This window comes from Euprymna scolopes, chromosome 37, assembly GCF_053919585.1.
Source record: "Euprymna scolopes isolate OS-2025 chromosome 37, ASM5391958v1, whole genome shotgun sequence".
NCBI classification, from domain to species: domain Eukaryota; kingdom Metazoa; phylum Mollusca; class Cephalopoda; order Sepiida; family Sepiolidae; genus Euprymna; species Euprymna scolopes.
In genome coordinates, this window is record NC_136518.1 from 77,779,548 (window position 1) to 77,803,315 (window position 23,768).

Here is a 23,768-nt window from a genome sequence, read left to right on the forward strand (position 1 = left end):
GTTGTGCGTGGAGACGTATGCTAAAATTTGTTCTTTGTTGTGTTCTTTTGGGATTCTTAGTTGGTCTATTGGAATTTTTTCAGCCAGTCCAATACCTTTCTGTATTAGTGGTAGTGGATATCCTCTTTTCCGCAGTGTTATTTGCAGTTCATTCAGTCTAGTCGAACGGAGGTGTCTGTCTGTTACTATGGTGCAGACTCTACGTGCTAGGGAGTAGGGTATTGATTTTAGACAGTTTTTAGGATGATGGCTTTTGAAGTGGAGGTATTGTTGAGTGTCTATGGGTTTGTGGTAGATGTCTTTAATTATGTTGTTGTTTTTGCTTGTTACTATATGGTTGACTATTATAGAAAACTGATCACATATAATGATAGAAGATGTATCGAGACACAGGAATGGGTATGTTTGATCTGGCATAATGATGATTCATTAAAATTGTGGGGTCTGCGTACGCGCCTGGTTAATAAAGTATGAAGATAAAAAATTTAAACATTAAAAAAAACGTTTACAAATGTTTTTGATATAGATGTACATAATAATACTTTGATAAGTATTTTTTAACTTAAATGGGATGGTATAATAAAATTGTGGGGTCTGCGTTTGTGCTTGGCCTTCATGGAATGGAAATAGGCACAAACTTTAATAAAGATTTTTCATATCTATCTGCGTAAGTATACTTTGATAATTATGTTTCAGTTTGAAGAAATATGGTATAATAAATTTATGGGGTGTTCGTTCGCGCCTGACCTCCATAGAATGGAAATATGTCACAAAGTTTAACAAGGTTTTTTAATATAGATCCACAGAATATTGTGATAAGTGTTTCAGTGTGAACAGGTATGGTATAATAAATTATGGGGTTTATCTATTTTATTTTTACTTTCATCATATTTTGCTTTGGTTTTGATACTCCCAAATTCGAAGCTATCTCTTTACAACCCTTCCTTTTCATAACCTATCATACTTTCATAAATCAGAGTCCATTTTCTGTAGGCTGTTTTTGTACCCAGTCAACGACGGGTACTTTTGCTAGTATATATATATATTTTTGTAGAAATATATTTTTCTTATTATATATCAATCCTTATATAAGAAGCTCAATGTGAATACGAAGCAATATATAGAATAAATGACAAAAGTTATATTCCAAAATCCTTATATATATATATATATATATATATATATATATATATATATATATACACACACACACACAAAAACTTTATTAGCTACATATGTGCATACATGTTTCTGTAGTGATCTTTTTTAAGTGATCCCACATCGTTAGGTTACAGAGAAAATATCATCACAACGTAAACACAGATGATAACAGCAGCAGCAGCCATACAAAAACATTACGGATTATCAACAGTAATGACGATTGTTCATGCTGACACGGCTTGATTAATGACATGTTAAAGTGTCAGGAACTATGTTCTTTATTCGTATTATTTGGATTCATCGGATTACTGTTCTCATCTTGAGTGTCATTTTCTCAACGTTTTGGTTGATGTAACCTCCGACCTTCTTCAGGTGTATCTTGTCGAACTAGGAAATGTTTCTGTCAAACTCGGGAATTTGGACGGAATTTCAAGCGGAACCTTTTATTTACTTCATGGGGTAGCATGTTCTTGTTCCATCAGCCATGACTGGAGGTCATAGTTAATAAAAAACCTAAGTAATTCACAATTGTATTTTTTGGTCACCCACACTAAGGATTGAACCTTCAACCTTCAGGAGGATATCACATTTTACCTTTGATTTTTCCAAGTATTCTAACCACTGCGACATGGGTCCTTGCGGACAAATTCCAGAGGTCGACAGAAACATTGCCTAGTTTGACAAGATACACCTGAAGAAGGTCAGAGGTTACTTTGACTGAAACGTGAAAATCAAACTACGTATCTTCTTTATGTTCATCTTTTCATTACTCAGTTCATTTTGGTGAATAAATATTTCACATAACTCATTTAACCAAGGAAATAATCAAGCAAGAGAAAGAAAACATTTCAATTTCGACAAAAGACTACGACATATATATATATTGACAAAATAATTTTAAGAAAAAACATTGTGGATGACAAACTTAGTTCGAATCTATTCACAGATATACCAAGTTTGATTTTATACAGAAAAATGCAGGTTCCGGGAAACGGAGACCCCCTCACATAGGGTCAAACACGGCAGAACTAACACGTCAGCAATGGGGATAAACGTCCTTCTGCAAGCATATAAATACTGACGCTAACTATCCTTTCCCTCTTCGCAATAGCAACAGCAGCCCGCTAACCTGCAACACCAGTATACGACTCATACAATCACTCTGATAATACTATTTGTTGTATCGCATATCCATATTTACACGAATAAACCAGAAACCAGCAGGAGCAGCGACGGCGACAATAATGGCAAAGCTAAGACAAAGCCCGTTCGTCGACACAACGCAAACGAACACACTAAACACACACGACAACTTCAAATCCCATTTTTATTATGTACACACATCAACGGAATAACTCGCACATCACTCCAACAAAGAAAACCACCGGAGGAAGCCGTGCATCCAAAGAAAAACCCAAATACAAAACACAAACATCACAGCAAACGCAACTCTGGCAGCATATAAACACGAATAATTATTTCACGAAACACTGCAGCACTACAACACCTACTAGAACACATCTACAACTTTCTTAGCTTCAAATCGATATAAAACATGTATACATACACCAAACAGACGATTCCCTACAATGCACTAAAACACAAAAAACAAACACCAATAAAAAGCGAAACGATGACCAGCGATTAAAGCCGCCTTTTGTCTACTACTATGTCCGCATCGTGAGCATAAAAACGACAACGTTTTCGACAAACAGGCAGATCGGCCCAGATCAGCCCCTACGTGGCAAGCTGTGAATCTTGCTCCATCAGCAGCAGTTAATCCCTCGCCAACGACTGAAATTACTGCGCCACAGCTGCCGTCACCGCACCGCCGCCATCTCACTTGTGATACTGGACAGCAAGCCTTAAAGTTTACCCCTCTTCGAACGTCACCGCCGCCGCCAGATCACCACAGCTCACCAGCCAACAGCCATCAACCCCTCGCCAGCGACACCAGCTATTAAGGATCGCCGCACCCGTATCCCAGACACTAGAACGCTGCCACGTTCCTGCCATCGCCGCCCCCCCCTCCACATCAACCTGACAATAACTTAGATCGTCGCCGAGTTTATATCAACACCCGACCAGCATTCCTACCGACGCCTCACCGCCGCCGCCAAACTATCCTGACACACTAAACAGTTCGTTTCACGATCATTTAAACTTTAAATAAAACGTTTACACTCAACCTTTTCGTTTGTCACTTTTTTTGCTTTCCACACGCTCAGTTTTGTAATATAACATATTTCTTCCTGTTCGTGCCGGACCTACAGTGACAAGGATAATTTTAACCCTCCTTTCTTTCGGGTTTCAATGCTTCCTAAAACAAGAGACATTACTAATTTTCTTTTTCAGCAGACACTGACAAGACAACATTAATAGTTTCTTTACTTTTTCGAAACATCCCAACAACAATAGACGATCTCAACCATTTTGTTTCTTCAAAATAAATATTTAAACTTAATATTCCTGTCTTTCTTGCTACCATACGCTAATTTGTTGTCATAATTGTCAACATCAAGTGTTGAGATACAACATTTTATAGCGTCAATATAGCAATTGGTATCAATATATTATTATTAGCAATTGGTATCAATATATTATTATTAAGAGCATAATGTGGTGTCCTACAATTGAATAAAAACGGATGATATGGGAAAAATGTTATGCGATGTGTCGAAAGATACCAAAGCAAAAAAAAAATAAAATAAAATAAAAATAAAAAGGGGAAAAAACACAAGTTGGGAATATCAAATCTGTTTTTTTTTTCCCCCTTTTTATTTATTTATTTATTTTTTTTTTTTGTTCTGGTATCTTTCGACACATCGCATAACATTTTCCCATATCATCCGTTTATATTATTATTGGTAATTTTTGTTGTGGTATTATTACAATAACACATTTCCAGTTTTATTTATTTATTGTAAAAGTATTTATAACTCTAGTATTGCACGATCGAGCTATCTGAATGAACTTTATATTATGAATATTTATATTTGAATACAAAATTTGAACATTTTATTTTATATATATATATATATATATATATATATATATATATATATATATATATATATATATATATATATATATATATATATATACAGGGTGCCCATAAAATCCGAGTGCAATTTTAAAATGAATTGTTCCAAAATCAAATCCTTTTTACATGTTATTTCTATTGCAATCACAAATAAAATTATAAATATTTTAAGACGCACACGGACTTTATGGACACCCTATATATATATATATATATATATATATATATATATATATATATATATATATATATATATATATATATATATATATAGTTTGTTATATTTCAATTTATTTGTGCTCATTATCATCATCATTATTATGATTATTAAAGGTACTGAAAATACAAAAGACCGCACTCGATGTTATAATACTTGTTGGCCATACACTGCTTTCCGTTTTGAATCTGTCTGTCAATATGGTTACTGTTATTGCAAAGGCAGCGGATATGACAACTGGACGTGTTTACGTAAGTAAATGTCGGTTTCTTTTATCTAAATTTTAGGTAAAGTAAAATAAACGTTTCAATTTACTGCAACATGTTTAGAAAGATTTCTTTGAACAATTCTATACAGAGCAACACTTTCATAGTAAAACACACACATATATATATAGCCCCTCCACACACACACATAGAACGTATATATATATATACATATATACATACATATATATATATATATATATATATATATATATATATATATATATATATATATATATATATATATATACAGGGTGTCCCAAAAGAAGCTGACGGATTTTAAATTTGATTAACTTCCTCAATATTTAAATTGTGCTTACAAATTTGAGATATAGTAAGATATCTTAGTCTACTTATTCTAATTTTATTTACGCAACTTAATCTAGAGTATGTTTTTCACAAGGTCTAATTTTAGTTATGAAAAATGATGTTACTCAAATGTCCACCATTTTCATTTTCACACTCTTGTGCTCTCTGCAGGGCATTGTCCAGCACATCATTTAATGTTTCAGGGCTTAAGACCCTAATTTCCTCCTCTATATTGTTTTTAAGGGCATTTATTGTAGCTTGTTTGTTTGTGTATACCCGCTCTTTGAGGTAACCCTAAAGGAAGAAATCTGCACATATGACATCTGGCAAACGGGGTGGCCAATTTATCTCACAGCCACGAGAGATTATTCGGTTGCCGAATATGTCCTAGAGCAAATTTAATGTTTCTTGTGCCGTATGCGCCGTATCACTGTCCTGCTGGAACCACATTGATCGAGAGACCCCAATTTGACTTGATCTCTTTCTTTCTGATGTGGATGGATCCTCGACCACATTCTCTGCTAATCTCTGACGATTCACATCACTTCTTGCCGTACAGGGTCTACTAGATTTAGGGAGGTCACATACAGACCCTTGCTCATGAAATCGAGCCACCATAGCTTTTATTGCATTGGGGAATTTCTTGTGTTGATGTTTCGTCGAAATTCTCTTTGAGTTTCTGATATTGACTCATTCGACCGAAAAGACGATAAATATCCGCTCCTCGGTAGTGTAACGACTCATGATGAGCTTGGAAGGGTTACTCTAGATGATCTGAAAAAATAAAAGAAAAATATAAAAAATTAAGAAAGTTTTAACCACATATATATATATATATATATATATATATATATATATATATATATATATATATATATATATATATACAAAAAAGTTTATATTCCAAATTCCAAGATGTTGTCCATCTTACCGTTTATTCTGTTCAGCATGTTAAAATGTTCAATTCTTGACAGCACCTGTTTCGTAGCGCAGAAACATTCATTTAATTATTATGTCAAGTTTTAAATATTTTCTGCCCTGACTCATCAGAAGAATAAAAACTCATTAACTTTAAAAGAAAAGAAAAAGAATTTGGGCATCATTACATAAATCCGGAAAGATCGGAAGAGTAGTTGCAATTGTGTTTTATGCTATTTGCTATTTATGCCATATATATATATATATATATATATATATATATATATATACATTTTTTTTATTATTTCAACCTTTCACAAAGATATTCAGCTCTACTAAAGTATTCAGCACTTTTCCCCCTTTTTTTTACTAAATATACTTCCAAATATATATGTGTATGAGTGACTACTTTATATAATCACATAAATTAATATATGAAAATATAATTTTATACGTAAATTTTCACTATTTACTTCAACAGTGCTCAATACATAGATAGAGCTAGATAGTAAGTTATAAAAATATACATGGCAATTAAGCTACACAGAATATTCTGTTTCATTCTCGTGAGAATTCGTCAGGCACGCGGAATATTCTGTGTAGCTTAATTGCCATATGTATTTTTATAAATGACTATATATATATAAAGCTGAACGTCTGTGTGTGTGTGTGTGTGTGTGTGTGTGTGTGTGTGTGTGTGTGTGTGTGTGTGTGTGTGTGTGTGTGGTCACGAATAGGCTCCTATATCGTTGACTATTTTAAAAAGCTGATTACGTATAATGATAGAAGATGTATCGAGAATCAGGAATGGGTATATTTGATCTGGCAGAACGGTGGTTCATAAAAATTGTGAGGTCTGCGTTCGCACCTGTTCCACAAAGTATGGAAATAAAAAATGAAAAAAAAAACGTTTACAAGTGTTTTGGATATAGATGTACATAAGAATACTTTCATAAGTATGTTTCAAATTAAATAGGGATGGTATAATAAAATTGTGGGGTCTGCGTTCGCGCCTGTACTCGATGGAAATAGGCACAAACTTTAATAAAGACTTTTCATATCTATTTGCGTAAGTATACTTTGATAATTATGTTTCAGTTTGAAGAAATATGTTATAATAAAATTATTGGGTGTTTGTTCGTGCCTGACCTCCATAGAATGTAAATATGTCACAAAGTTTAACAAGGTTTTTTAAAATGGGTGAGTGTCCACAATAACATCTTAACTTTAATCTTAATTCACGTTATCTTTTATTTATTTTTTTTTTTAGTTGAATCATATTGTGTCGAATAAATTCACCTCATAAATTCACGTTCTTATTAAAGTGAAAGCCAAAAAAAAAAAAAAAGTCGGAAATTTAAACAATCCTCGACACAAATTTTGCATTACTCTGTTTTTTCCTTCTGCGCCAGCTTTGAGGTTAGTTGTTGGAACCGGTTGTGTTTGAGGGAAGGTTATGCTAAGCATTTAAGTATATTGGTGCTGTTTCGAAATGCGATTTGATTAAGATTAGGTCTTTGTGTTTTGATATAAATAGCTTCAAAAATTTTAAGCTTTTTTATGTTCGTTTGTGGTGTAATATTTTTGTGTTGTTAACCAAAATTTCTCTGAAATTCGAGGGGGGGCACTGATGTTTTTTGTGTAACTTTTGGAAGATGGCACTAGATTCAACATTATGGAAGGTGAGGCGGCATGATAATGTGGTGGTCGTGTGACCGACGTAACTATTAATTGCATTGTTGTTAGGGGAGTTACATTCTCCCAAGAGGCATTTAGAACTGATAGATAACGTTTGTACGTTCTAGTGGTTCAAACGGAGGGGAGGAATTGTTTTTAATAACTAAGTTTTTGGTTTTAAATTTTTATAGTAAAAGATGAATCTAATGGTATTGTTGTCTACAGGAGAAATGTATCTATGAATGTTTTTATAGCTATTTCTTCTAACTTAAAACCCGGATGCATTTGATTGCAGTAGAATAGATTAATTGTATTGAAGTTATAGTGCTGTGGGGTATTGCTGTTATTTGTGGTGTTGTTTAACTTCTGGAGCATGGATTTTATGTGTTGATCAACGATAACACAAACTTCCCTGACGATGCGTAGATGCCTACAAGAAAAGTAAAAACCATAGACACTTCGAAAACTGCTTGGAGCATACGTCCATACTTTCGATGTATATACAAAAAAGACAATATGGAAAATTGAAAAAATAAAAAAGGTATTACTAAACAGGAACTCTCTGTTGTTTTTAACGATATCTGTCTGAATATAATTACATATATATATATATATAAATATATATATATATGCATACATATATATATACATACATATATATATATATATATATATATATATATATATATATATATATATATATATATATATATATATATTGGCAGCAAATCATTATTCAAGCACGTCTGATTGAACACAACAGAGTTATTCTGTTTTCCGAATTTTTCTGGATTTTTTCCCATTTGCCGAGCGGTCTTTTTTATTTCAGCTAGCATGTTGTGTAATATATATATATATATATATATATATATATATATATATATATATATATATATATTACTGACAGATCACTGCTTATCAAGACCCGGGGTGCGGGTGGGGAATCCAAAGATAAGGGTTAAAAAGTTTGCTGGTTGGACGTTGCTCACCATCATGAGAGAATTGGAAATAATAATGAGTGGAATGGGCAGAGGAGTAGTTAAGACGTTTTTAATTTTCAAAAGAACAGCTTAATAAGTATTTGTTTGCATTAGACTTGAAGACAACGATGACGTAGTTGGTTTGAGAGCAGATTCGTGGTATCTTGTTCCATAGTTGGGATCTTCTAGGAAACAAACTTTGTGCACGGAAGCTCTGTTGGATTTTTTGGTACTCAGAGGAAGAAAGGAAAGTTCTTTGCAGTGGTTGTAGCCTGACGAGTTCTTGCTGTGAATATTTCACAGACTTATAATATTCATATATTGTTGTTGTTTTTTGTTTGTTTGTTTTATTTCATCTCTTGCAGCAATATTTGGTGATTGTGTCATTAGTCGGAATCCCAGCAATGCTGCAGCTTTTCTCCGAGACAAACACCAAGACACATTCGGCTGCCACACTTCACCAAGTTCCCAGCCAGCAAACAAGACGCAGGTGTACGTAATAAGTGTCATGAACGACAGACGATTTCGCCATTCACTTACCGTCAGTGTGACCGCATTGTCAGGAGATGCATCACACATCACCGGTCAGCCGTTCAAGTTGGTCCTAGCATCCTATTACCCTCTCCATTGGTCAGTAGCAACTGATTCGAGACTAAAACTGAATTCAGTAATACAGGTAAGAAAGTCTTTGTTAATTTTAGACGTTTTTTAAAGCCGAGTCCCATGCACTGACTTCACCATGACGATGGCCAGTTTGGTCTCAGATGACTCGGATAACTAAGTGTTTTGAAATAAGATAAACAAATTTTGATGATTAATTTATTAAAACAAACGACGGAAAAAAGAAAATGAATCAACCAAGGGCTTTCCATTTTCATTGGCTACTATAGCGAGATGTAGGAGAGTGCGCCATTCCTTTTACAGGATTACTCCACTTACCCTTGATCCTCACTTTATAATGTGAAATATTTAGAAAGGGGGTATCAAGTACTATTCTTGTAGGCTATTGTGTCCATCCAACGAGAATTGGATACCAGTCCCACGAACACTTAGCAAACACTTTAACCGTTAACTCATATGTACAAGTAACGTTATTTCCATGGGAAGTGCTCGTCTGAGATCCAATCTCTGGTCCCCCCTTTGCCAATCTTTCATGAAAAAAACCCATCTAGCTGAAACCACTGTCATTAATTTTCCCCACTCTTAATCTGTGCCTAAATCAAAACGTAGATTCCATGAACAAAGCTTCTTTCTTAGAAGTGCACGCCTGTGGAACTCTCTTCCGTTTGCCTGTTTCCCACCTGACTACAACTTGGATGTCTTCAAGTCCAACATAAACAAATTCCTGATAAACCGCCCCCTTAAGTAAGAAACTTTATCAGATCTCCATTACTAACGATTACTACAATATTGTCCCATTGATTACTGTACACGCAATAACCCTTATCCCCGAGTGGCCTCCGGGCCTTAATAAGTGGTGACTTCCATGTAAAAAAATTAGTAATAATAATAATAACAACAATAATAATATTAATAATAATGGCAATTTGGAAGCTTAACTCATTGTTCTAAGGGAAGTAAATGTGTTTTACTGTATGAAAAAAATGTTATTTAACTATTTTATTAAATGTAACAAAGTTTTATAACATTAACAACGAAAAAAAAATGTAAAGTGAGACGATATTGTAATTTTTCTTAAACAAAAAAATTCGAGTAACTGTAAGAATAAAAATGATTAATGAAATCGAGTTACCTCCCTTGTACAATGAGTTAAACTTCCGAATTATCGTAATAATAATAAAAAATAACTAACTTTATTCATCCAGCGTTGCCCAGGATTCATTGTTTGTGCATTTTTAAATTAAAGAAAACAGAAATAAATGAGAGACGAAAAACGTTCAATCATAACTAGGGCTATGACAACAGCATATTCTTATCATTGTTTTGACTCTCGAGTATATATCCCACACAGTTAGACACAGTTAATCAACCGAGAACCACATCACTCTGCATAAAAGCATATGAGATATCAACGGATATATATTCGAGAGTCAAAACAATGAAAAGAATATGCTGTTGTCATAGTCCTAATCATAACTCAAATAATGCAAGAGGGATAAGAAATACTGTTAATTTTTAAAGATTTATCTCCCTTATTATATTTTATTTATAGTTCTCCACCCATAAATCACATCTTTTTGTGATTTCCTATTATCATCGGGTGGGTGTCACCTCTGACCATTAGGTGTCACTCAAACTTCAAACACTGCCCTCGTTTCATGTATCTATTTTCAGTATTTACTTCAACAGTGCTCAATGCATGGCAGAGCTAGGTAGTAAGTTTTGAAAATATATATGGCAATTAAGCTATACAGAATTTTGATAGTCTGACGATTATTATTATATACATTTTGAGATTTTATTGTTATTATTATTATTATTATTATTATTATTATTATTATTATTATTATTATTGCCATACAATTTTCAAAGCTTTCTAGTAAATAACTAAAAAAGCTATGATGAGAAATGGGAGTGGGGGTGGGGAGAATGGGCGGGGATAGGGGACGAGTAGGAAGGAGGAAGACATGCTTTAGAATCACCACCAATAAATTGATTCTGGTTGTCCCCTTTTTATTCTTTTTCTTTTCCTTTTTCCATACTTCCTTTCCTTGTTCTTTTCTTCTTTTCCTTTCCTTGTTCTTTTCTTCTTTTCTCCCTGGTGTCTCTTTTTCTTCCTTATCTCTTAACCCCTTTACTAATGTATGTAGGGATGATAGTGGTAAGGCAGGGATGTACGTTTTCTGACCATTATAAAATTCTAGTCAAATTAAAAGCATTTTTATAACTGAATAACTCCAGATTAAATCTGATCCCCTTTTAACATAGATATGTTAAAATTCACATTCTCCTGCTGATTGAACCTATACACACTAGTATGTTTAAGATTTAGGACAGCCATCACACATGCAGATACTATTTTTCTAGTCTTCCATTATCTCTATCCCAATCTTTAGCCTCCATCCTTTCCCCTTCATTCCCATATCTCAACACAGACCCTAAGCTGCACCACTATTAGGTCTTATTTGCATACAACTAAATCTTATTTTTCACATTTGACAGAATCTCCAGATATTAACTCACTGTCACCTAAAGAGGTCTCTAGTTACTGGTAACTAGCTGACCGAAACATGCTCATGAGTGTGTAGTAATATATTACTACTTGGAATCATAAGTTGTCTTTTCTATGGTGACAATTTTATTGTTCCACTATATATATATATATATATATATATATATATATATATATATATATATATATATATATATATATATATATATATATACTTTAAATACAAAAGAAGGTTTTTGTGAAAAAAGGGTCAGCTGTGAGTGTGGATTTATTTATTCATTTTTATTTTTTTTGTATTTATTTATTTATCCATTTATTCAGTTTTATGTTGAGGTTAGGGAATGGAGTAGGTAGGGTTAGGGTTGAGGAGTAATGGGACCAAAGCGTATATAGATGTTATCTTCAACAAGTGTTTGTTTGTCTGTTTGCTGCCTGCTGCTAGTTTAAAACCTATATGCACTAGTGTATTTTTAATTCTTTTTTATTATATTTTTCTCTTAGTATTCTTATGTCTTTCTGCGAAAAGGTTAAGATTTACCCGGATCTATTGACCATTTCTTGGACTCCTAGGGATCGGTGGAGGGAGGGGAAAGGGGAGTAGGAAATAAAGGAAAAGGAGTCAGAAAGAAAAGGAGTAAGAATGAAAGGGAGTAAAAAATAAAGGGAGTAAGAAAGAAAGGAAAAGAGGGAAAGGGGCAAAGGACGATGTGGGAGAAGAGGAAGATGGAGGAGAAGGAAAAAAAGGAAGAAGGGGGAAGAGAAAAGAAAGAGAGAAGGGGGAGGGGCCCATAATTTGTTTAATAGTGGTAGTTTGTTTACTCTCACTTTACCAAAACCTGTTTTTCTAGACTAATATTTATTACCATTTCATTTGTTAGTTTAATATTAGTATATTTATAAATTTGTTATCTATAGTCTTAAAACGTTTCGTAATAATAGTAATTGCAAACTCAGAAAGTATATCATTACTAAACATATGATGATCAAATGCAGTCATTTGTTATAACAGTGATAATAATTATTTAAAAAATAGAGGATGATTGGGAATCGATCCGAGTTATTTACTATTAACTAGCAATCATGTAACTTTACTGAAGGTTATGTTAATTATTTGTAAATAGTAATGCACACGGATATATATAATTTGATTTCCTTTTGACAAATTGATTGTTGCTATTTCTTCTAATGAGTTAAGGACATAATAGATTTACTGATTGATATAATAATTAAGTGATTGATTTTGCACTACGAAACAAATACTGTCAAGAATTGTAAATGTCAATTGAGCTAAAGGAATAAATTATAAGATGGTCAACATTATGAACTTTGGAATATAGTCTTTTGTCATTTATTCACTATATACACACACACACACACACACACACACACACACACATATATATATATATATATACATATATATATTATATTTTATTTTTGTACTTTTTCTCCACGTTAAAAAACGACCTTGGTGTCTAACTCTGTCCCGTGGAGAGGCATTGTAAATAGGTTCTACTACTACTAAACAATTCTGAAAAACTTTGAAAAAAGAATGAGGGAAATTGGAATCTGATGAATGACTGGAAAGATACAACGAATAACAATAATGAAAACAGCTGAAATATTAAGGAAAACCTTTGAATGCAGGAACTAATACACATGAGCCACACATGCGGACCAGACGAACTGCTGCAGAGACATAACATGAAGAAGTGTCACAAGGAATCAAGAACATATGATACATATCTATAAGTTCTCTATCCCTCCCCTATCCCCTCTCCCTTTCCCTCCCGTTACTCAGTCACTGCCCCTCCCCCACAGAAGAATGATGCCAAATGGTCGAGAAGGGTCAAGGATAATGGAAAGACCGAGGAGAGAGCACTGACTAGACCTCTGCTGGACAAGTACAGAAAGAACTGGGGCCTTGGGGAGGCATATTGCCACTCAAATTCCATTGGAAACCAATGGCCGCAGCTAGCAAGAGATCGATTGTGGGCAGCTGTTGCGATAATGCAAATTCATTTGCAAATGTTGTCAGAAGAGGTGGAGAGTACTGAGAGAGTACTGGAAAACTGGAGAGACTTGTTGTCGCTCAGCTTCCAGAGAACACCACAGGCTATTTTCAAGGAGAGATCTTTTATGACCTGTATGAAAGCTTCTTGTAAGCCAATGATAATAAAAACAACAATAACAAAACTGACAATCATAAATATAATAATAATTAATAAATAAACAAATACGTAACAGGTACTCTAGTATAACAAAAATAAATAAACGTCTAAATTAAATGTATGGATGAGAAATTAGCTATGCTAAACTTTAAAGAAACCCAAAAGTTATTAAACTGCAGGAGTGAAATAGCAAATGTATGTATACACAAAATAAACTTTAACTTAGGCTAAAAACAACAACACACACACATACACACTAAAAATATTAATAAATAATAATAACAACAACAGTTACAAAAATCATAATCATAATTATAATAATTAATGAATAAATAAACACATAAACAAATACACTAGCACGTAGTAAGTAGCAAATATGCAGATTTAAACTTCCCAACACAAAAAAAAAGTAAAACTGGATCCACAACAAAAGAACAAGGAAAGAGGTGAATTAGAAGTCACATGAACCTTTGCCTGACAAACGTGCGCCCATTGATGGGTGTGCGCCCATTGATGGGTGTGTGAATAACAAAGAATCTGATTGGCTGACTATATAAAAACATGAAGCATCGATTTCATACAATGGTCTGACAAATCCTCACAAGGATGAAACATGGGAAATTCAGTGTAGTTTAATTACCATATATATTTTCAAACCTTTATATATATATATATATATATATATATATATATATATATATATATATATTCAGACAAATATTGTTAAATAGCATGGAGTGTTCTTGCTTGATAAGCTTTCTTTGTCGTTTTTCAATTTTTTGTTTCTTGGTTGAAAGCAAGATTTTTACATTACCAGCATAAATACACTTGTTTTGCATTGGCAAAAAAGTGTGTTTATTCTGATGGTGCTTATTTCGGTTGATACATTTTTGTTTAAGCCGAGATATGTATTTAAAAGTTAAAATCCACAAGAACTTTCTTGCCAATCTGATACTTCCTCCCATAACGTATCTTCTTTAACATGTCAGCCTATCCTCTAATTTACCTTTTACTAGAACATGTATTTAATGCGTGAATTTTCATTTTAAACACACAACTTAATATTGGTACATTACAAAGAAGGTACTAACCAGAAGATGAAGGTTTATTCTATTTCTTTTCTTTCTTTTTCAGATAAGTACTGTCCGTGCTCACAAAGGAAAACTTACCATTAATGGGAAAAATTTGACTGAGGACAATGAGCATTACATTCGCCGCCGGTCGCTTGTCGGTTATGGAGATGACAGATACAGTGGTCACACCCTTCGTCTTCTTGAAACAGTCCAGAAAATTGCCGGCAACTTTACTAGCTTCTGTGGGTCAAAAGAGGCCGACAGATGGCAGTTGACCATCCAACCTGATTCGACAATGGTAACACCCAGGCAACAGACAGATTTTTCTCTGACAGAGGAAGCTGACAAAAATGCTACAGGGAAAACAGTGAACACAACGATATTGTCATCCAGATGAAGAAATGTGGATGAGGATAAAACTTTCTGCGAAATCAGAAAAAAAATAAACTTGGGAAAATTATATTTCATCAAATTATTTTTGTTAAAAATGATATTATAGAGAAATAAAAGTTATAAATATTTTGTCAACCAGCCTTGTAAGGTCTTCTTTCTATATTGGACTTGTGAAGAACTTACTCTTAGGCTGATCTGTTTGGAGTCCAGAAGATTGAACGCTGGTGGTGGGGGTCTTTTTCAGGCTTCGTTTGCCTTGAAGAGATTTTACCTTCCTCTCTTTTTTAATTATTATGATTAGTTCCCTTACATAAAATGGCTTCATGCCTTGTTTGGAGTGACTTCCCTGAAAAAAAACTTTTTAAAAAATCTATTCTCGTGGCATGTTAACTTTTTCAGAATCATAGTAAATATTGCATAAAAATCCTGTTAGATATTTGGTAGGTGACCCCAAAGAAGAGAGGCATTCGATGGGTTGCACACATGCAGATCAATTCTATCTAAGAAATGTAAGATTTTTCACCATTGTCTATTGAAATGCATAATTTGACTCAGAATATGTGAGAGGATATCGATCAAAGGAAATATTAAATAGACAATGGGAAATGTTGAACATTCTAGGATAAAGGAATGTTTATATAAAGCGTTACAAATAAAAAGTGAGACAGTCGGTCACAGAGCGAGGACAAGCTGACATATTTTCTTCATTGCCAAACATCCACATTCCTGCCACACGCCTTCACTGATGTCAAACACCTGTCAAAATTAAATCCAAAACTGGTGCGTTATATATTCATTGAGGCCAGTTGTTCAAATGTGCTTTTTAGTCTATACAATTTCTAAATCTGCTTTTGTTACTGGTCTGTTATATATACCCGCTGACAGCAAATAAAACACAACACAGCTGATTTTACAAAATAATATTTTGTTTTATTTCACACCGGCAACAAGTTTGGATTTAGTTATGACGGGTGTTTGACATCAGTGAAGGCATGTGACAGGAGTGTAGACGTTTGGCAATGAAGAAATGTGTCAGCTTGCCCTCCCTCTGTGATTGACTTGTCTCGCTTTTTGTTTCTGTCGATTTATATAAATATTCCTTTACCCTGGAATGCTCAACATTTCCCATTGTCTATTGTTTAATATTTCCTTTGACCGATATCGTCTCACATATTCTGGGTCAAATTATGCATTCCAATAGAATATGGTAGAAAGTCTTGCATTCCTTACATGGAATCGATCTGTGCGTATGCAACCCATCAAATGCTTCTCTTCCTGGGCCACCTGCCAAATATCCAACAATCCTTGCATCAGATGATTCTTTTGCAATCTCATGTTTTGAGTTCAAACTGAGACAGTAAAATCATTAACATTCTTCATCATCATCATTATCATCAACATTATCATCAGTGTCATCATAATCTCTTTTTGTAGATGTTTTTAACCATTTCAATAAAAATGTGGTCGAATGGGAAAATAACTGGAAAATCGTGATTTGTTTTTATCCAATTTATTGTGTTCTAAAATCGATGCCAATTCAGTTTTTGCTTTTATTTATAATAAATTTAAGTTCATATTATTTGAATTCTTCCGACTACTGTTCTCATCTTGAGTGTCATTTTCATAACATTTCAGTCAATGTAAGGTCCAACCTTTTTCAGGTGTTCCTTGTTGAACTCGGGAATCTTTCTGTCAAACTCGGGAATCAGTATGAAATTTCGAATGAAAACTTTTATTTAATCTACAGGGTAGCATGCTCTCGTTCTGTCAGCCATGACTGGGTAGAAGTCCTAAGTAATTCACAATTGTATTCTGTGTCGCCCGCACTGAGGATTGAACCTTCAAACTCTAGAAGAATGTAACTTTAGAACTGAATTTTACCAAGTACTTTATTCATTTCGTCATAGCTCAAGATTAGAACAGTAACCACTTAATTACTATATATATATATATATATATATATATATATATATATATATATATATATATATATATATATATATGTACACACTCAATTTACCTGTGACCCATAGAATAATTTATACTAATTATATAGTCTCTGTACTGTTATTATTGTTATTATTATTATGATTATTATTATTATCTGTATACATTATAAAAGTGACCTTGTCTAAACTGTCTGTCTGAGGAACGGTCTCTACCAAACTGCTCTGTCAATTTTTGGTTTACAAACTTGAAACTTGACATATGGGATATTTGGACCTTTGGAACAAATTCGATTTGATTTTTAGCCAGAAAAAGTGTTACTAAGGGATCGAAATTGAAAAATCGGAACTTGGCAGTCAATTAATGTGTATCCTCTACGCATGCGCAAATATACATTCAAATGTGGCACTATGGAGACCGACTCTTTTGGGGGAGCTGGGTTTTATACATTAATAAACCTTATGCCTAACTTGTTCTGTACTTGTGTGGAGGCAAACATACACACATTTCAGTGAGTAAACATTTTTAAAGGTTGATGCTGTTGGCACCCGAAGAGTGACAGTTGTTTATAATATTGAACCAAGTCAAAACGATATCAGACCTTATAATTTGAAAGGAGAAAACCTGAAAGAACTCATAATGGGATACGAAAACAAAACAATGTTTAAACGTTATGTCACTCTTTCTTTCTCTCTTTCATTCTCCTTTTTCTCTCTTTCTTCATTGAAAGCGAGAATTGAATATGATTGTATCGTTTTACAGTTGAGGCTTGGAATGGACGCATGAATAAAGCAGTTTTGGTTGATGACTAAATACGAGGGGTGTGCAATAAGTAATGCCCCTGGCCCACTTACAGTTGTCTGATCTAGCTGAAATTTTGCACGTGCAATGATTTATATCTCTACGGGTTATGTGGCAAATTACAACTCTGAACTAATTGTGTTTCTGTTTTACAGATGTTTGAACTGAGTCAGGTGTGAAATGGAGCCTGTTAATTGTCGAGCAATGATCCGGTTTTTGTATTTGAAAGGACGCACACCACAGGAGACTTTTGATGAAATGAAAGAAACTTATGATGATAATGCCTCATCATATGACCTTATAAAACGCTGGCATCATGAATTCAAACATGGCCGGAAGTCTGTGGAAACAGCTCCCAGACCTGGCCGGCCCACTCCCCTCTGCCATTGATGAGGCATCTATCCGTCAAGTTGAGGTTGCCATTTTGGAAGATCGGCGCATTACTATTTGCCAAATAGCCTAAGATGTCAAGATTAGTACAGGGTCTGTGGAAACTATCATTCATGACCATTTGCATATGCATAAGGTGTCTGCCAGATGGATTCCCAGGTTGCTCACACCATTCCAGAAGTGAGAACACGTTAAGTGCTTGAGGATGAATTTGGAGATGTGCCAAGAAGATGAGTCAAAGTTTTTCAAAAGACTGATTACACAGGATGAAACCTGGATCCATCACTATCATCCAGAGACCAAAGCCCAGTCAATGCAGTGGAAGCACTTGGACTCACCACCTCCAAAGTAGGCAAGGGTGCAGCCCTCTGCTGGCAAGGTCATGCTCACAGTCTTCTGGGACCAGGACAGAGTAGTGATGACAGATTTCCTGGCAAAGGGTACCACAATTACAGGAGCCTATTATGCTTCACTTTTGAGGAAATTAAGGGAAGCTATCAAAATCAAGAGGCAGGGCAAGATCAGCAAAAGTACCCTCCTCCTGCAGGACAATGCTCCGGTCCACAACTCACATGTTGCCAGATCAGAAGCACGGCCACGTGGTTATGAAATCCTACCCCATCCTCCCTATTCTCCTGACCTTGCACCCTCTGACTTTCACCTCTTCCAAGCCATGAAGTTGTTTCTGAAAGGAAAGCGTTTCCCAGATGCTGCAGCCTTGATTCCTGAAGTCACGTCATGGTTGGAGGACCAACCTGGGATGTTCTACAAACACGGTCTCCAGAGCTGCATCAAACGATGGGAGAAATGCATAACTCTGGGTGGTTCCTATGTAGAGAAAGACTAATAACTGTGCTAATTTTCGTTGCTCTACTACTATGGGATGTGGGTCAAGGGCATTACTTATTGCACGCCCCTCGTATGCTCCTTCATTATTAAATGTAAAATAAATTATATATTTTTATAAAAAATGCATTTGTTTACTATTTCTATCCAAGCATTCAATTTCAGCATGCAGTTCTTGCCATTAATGCCAAAGATGGAAATGCTGTCTGTAACAACGCAATGAAAACTCAAGAAGCAACCCATGCCAGCGGTCATAGTCAATGACATCTCAACCTGTTGCTGTTTCATTGTGCCTATCGTTTTTTTTTTTGTTTTTTTTTTTTACAAAGGCGTCACCACATTATCAAGGCCCAGAGGCCACTCAAGGATAAGGGTTAAAGAGTGTACAGTAGAAATTGGTCAATATAGTAATCATTAGTAATGAAAATTTGGTAAATTTAATAACTTATATGGAACGGCTCATCAAGAACTTATTTACTTTAGACTTGAACACAACCATATTGTAGTCAGCCGGAAAGCAGGAAAACGGAAGACAATTCCACAGGCGTGCAGTTCTAAGAAAGAAGCTTTGTTCATGGAATCTACGTTTAGGTTTAGGCACAGATAAAGAGTGGGGGAAATTATTGATAGTGTTTACAGCTAGACGAGTGTTTCTTGTGAAAGTTTGGCGAGGGGGGACCATAGATTGAAGCTCAGTTGAACACTTTCCATGAAAATAACGATACATCAGAGACAAACTCGCAATATCTCTTCTGTGAGATAGAGGTTGCAAGGAGGAGAAAAGGACATCTCCTACGAGGCTACGAAGTCTATTTTGAACTCTATCAAGGCAGGACAAGTCCTTTCTAGCAGCTCCTGCCAAGATGTGGCAACAGTATTCCATCCTTGGACGTACCTGGCTCTTATATAGGTAGAGAATAGCATCAGCAGTGAGATATCTACTGGATCGATATCGTGTCTAACACCCAGGGAGCTGGTTGCATTTCCATGACGTTCCTCACCCAAGTAACGCTCCCCGGGAAACAATAGTGTCGGACATATGTTTAACTGCATTAATTTGAAAGTTTTGATATGCATTAATTTCAAAGTTTTGATATGCATTAATTTCAAAGTTTTGATATGCATTAATTTCAAAGTTTTGATATGCATTAATTTCAAAGTTTTGATATGCATTAATTTCAAAGTTTTGATATGCATAGGTCAGATTGTAGCAAATACATCTTGATGTCACCCAAGTAATGTTTTTTTTTTTAACTTTTGAAATCGCTATTTTATATTGGATACATTATAATAATCACTAAATACGAAATCTGCATAAATTTAAATTAATCTATATTTAAATGTATGTTACAACTGAGCAACGTAAGGTGGCTTGCTAGTGTGTGTGTGTATATATATTGTATGTATATATATATATATATATATACATATATATATACAGGGTGACTCCAAAAAAAAAAACGGGTCCCAACTCTAATTAGGCCCCATTTCTTAGTGTTTTGTTCGAATGAAATGAAACTTTGATCATAACAAGTTTATTATATTCAAAACATCACATCAAAACACTAGGGTCTTTGTCCTTTTTTTCTCCGTTCTACAGCATACATTCTAGATGGCCTCCATTTAGCTTTTGTTTTTTTTTGGAGGGGGGGTCACCCTGTATATATATATATATATATATATATATATATATATATATATATATGGTGAGTCATGGTAAGCGGATGTTTTTTAAGGAAACAAAATTCTGTGAGGAGAGCAAGAAGCGTTCTAAAACATCCGTTTCCGTGCCTCGCCCTACACACACACACGAGGTGCCTTAAATAAATATCCAGACTTTTTTTGTACAGGCATATAAATTGTTGCAGACTCTTGAAAATTCGGTATGTTATTGCTATACATCTTATGAGATGACTAATTTTGGTATATATTTTAGATATGCAATATTGTGTCAAATCTGACATTTTAGCTTGTTTAACGCATTAAAAGGAGCAATTCTTGGATAAAAAAAAAACAAGCAAAGATCATGAAGTGAAAAAAATGGAAGCTTCTAAAGAATTGGATGCAAACAATTGACAAAGACCTTTAATGATGAAATTTAAATGGAATTGATTCTTAAGACAGTCAAGCTTGAAGACTAGGATTGCAGGCTGCCAGAAAATATTAGACCCCTGAGTTAAAGAAATAAAGATGATAAAAGTCAATATTAGGATGATAACTTTGAATTATTATAATTATGGCTCTGGTAAGGAGGATTTTTTTTTTGGTAAAGTTTGTTTGTTTGTCACTATGTGTACAATCCTAGCATTAATCATCATATTGTATGAATCCGAAGATTCTATGATTGGCATTGGTTTCCCTGATATTTTTCTAGTCAGAATTATTTCTAGAAAGACAAGAGATACTCACGGGAGGAATCACGTGAAGGTTGACAACATCCTAAGTTAAAGTGATTTTGTGAAACGAACTGAATTTGAACTTGAGGCACTCAAGTGGCCAGTCTTTGTCATTAGCTACTGTCACCTACTAACATCACTTGACTAATCGTACCCAAACTTGGTTAAAATGTCAGTCACGGTCCAACATAGAACTCATATGATGTTTCTCATTGAAAGAGGAAAATTAAATCCTATGGAAAGTGACTCATTATTAAGTTTTCACAATGAATTATCTATGCCAAAGAGATTATCGCTTTGATAAAATTCGCTTGTTCGTCTGTGTTCAGCCTATTATTCATATACTTGACCAACCATTACCAAACCTGGTCAAAATATCAGTCATGGTCTAACGTAGATATCCAAAATTAAATCAATTCAAGGTCAAGGTAAATGTAAAAGTAACACTTCTTTATGTTTCTGTTCATCATAGATACTCATACTCACAACTTGGCCCATATTGTAATCAATGAAGTCCTACATCTTATATGACCTTGACAATTAACTGAACAACAGCATTTTACTCCTGACCTGAAATGGAACATGTCCATCAAGTATGTTGCCAAGGTCGCTGGAAAAATGGTAGGATCCTTCTACCGCTCCAGGAGATATCTCACTACTGATGCAATTCTCTATCTATATAAAAGCCAAGTACATCTAAGGATAGAGTACTGCTGCTACATCTGGGCAGGAGCTGCTAAAAACAGCCTATCCTGCCTTGACAGAGTACAAAATAGACTTTGTGGCTTAGTGGGGGATGCCCTTTTCTCCTTCCTGCAACCTCTCTCCCACAGAAGAGACGTTGCAAGCCTATCTTTGTTTTATTGTTATTTCCATGGCAAGTGCTCGTCTGAGCTTCAATCTCTGGTCCCCCCTCGCCAATCTTTCATGAAAAACACCCGTCTAGCTGAAACCACTGTCAATAATTTTCCCCACTCTTTATCTGTGCCTAAATCAAAATGTAGATTCCATGAACAAAGCTCCTTTCTTAGAAGTGCACGCCTGTGGAACTCTCTTCCGTTTGTCTGTTTCCCACCTTACTACAACTTGGATATCTTCAAGTCCAACATAAACAAATTCCTGATTAATCGCCCCCTTAAGTAAGACACTTTATCAAATCTCCATTACTAACGATTACTACGATATTATCCCATTGATTACTGTACATGCAATAAACCTTATCAAGGCCCGGAAGCCACTTGGGGATAAGTGCTGACTTCAATGTAAAAAAAAAAAAAAGAAAAAAAAAAGAATTTCAACTTATGATTTTTAGAAATTTAATGTATGTAACCACCATGCAAAAAAATTTCAGTCTAATCAAATAAGTAGTTTTTAAGTTGTTTTCTTGACATAATTTTGCGAGTGTAACTGAGTGCAGATGCGCAATGAGCAAGCCTTGTATGAGGTAACGTCACAGCAAGGAAGAACAAAAGAAAAAGATCATAAAAGACAGAGATAGTCAGTGACACGTGTGGCCAAGAGTAACAGGAAAAGACACATCCTAGACATGGCTGGACAAAGAGTACCACGTGTTCAACACGGCAAAGTCTTGTTAAGCACATTCAAGTACTAAAAGACTTTTAAACAAAACAAAAGATACTAAAACTAAAGCTCTTTATGAGAAAAAAGACGCAGCAGTTGCATTGCCATTATATGGATTCATAAATTCGGACAGAACTTATGGGATGACCTGATAGCTTAGAAAATGACAAATAAGAGAAGTAGTAAAGTAACACACAGAGTGCTCATGTTGGATAGAAGGATTGCCAAAAATAAATAATAAAGGTTAATCCCAGTACTGTGGTAACAAAATAGGGGAAAATGCAATGAGCGTTGCATAATATGGTGATATCTAAATAAGTCAAGGGCACAGATAATGCTTCTAATCCTTTGGGTTAAGTGTCAACTGTAATTGTATAATCTCATTAAGAGAGGACTGAATAGTTATAAAAAAAAAAAAAAAAAAAAAAATGGACCATAATTTTCTCGAAGAAATCTTGTCAAAAGT

At 34.5% G+C, this 23,768-nt stretch overlaps 1 protein-coding gene across 2 annotated transcripts in view; it reads left to right on the forward strand.

Moving 5' to 3' along the window:
• Nucleotides 1-16,829, forward strand: part of LOC145261230 (uncharacterized) — an 84,618-nt gene extending 67,789 nt beyond the window's left edge. Inside the window, exons 4-6 of one of the 2 annotated variants that reach the window (XM_080119599.1) lie at nt 4,538-4,672; nt 8,937-9,247; nt 15,010-16,829. In XM_080119599.1, the coding sequence (XP_079975725.1) occupies nt 4,538-4,672; nt 8,937-9,247; nt 15,010-15,345 (782 nt within the window). In that variant the 3' untranslated portion in view covers nt 15,346-16,829. The remainder of the gene's footprint in view (nt 1-4,537; nt 4,673-8,936; nt 9,248-15,009) is intronic. The other variant, XM_080119600.1, reaches the window with a different exon arrangement.
• Nucleotides 16,830-23,768: the final 6,939 nt, after the last annotated feature.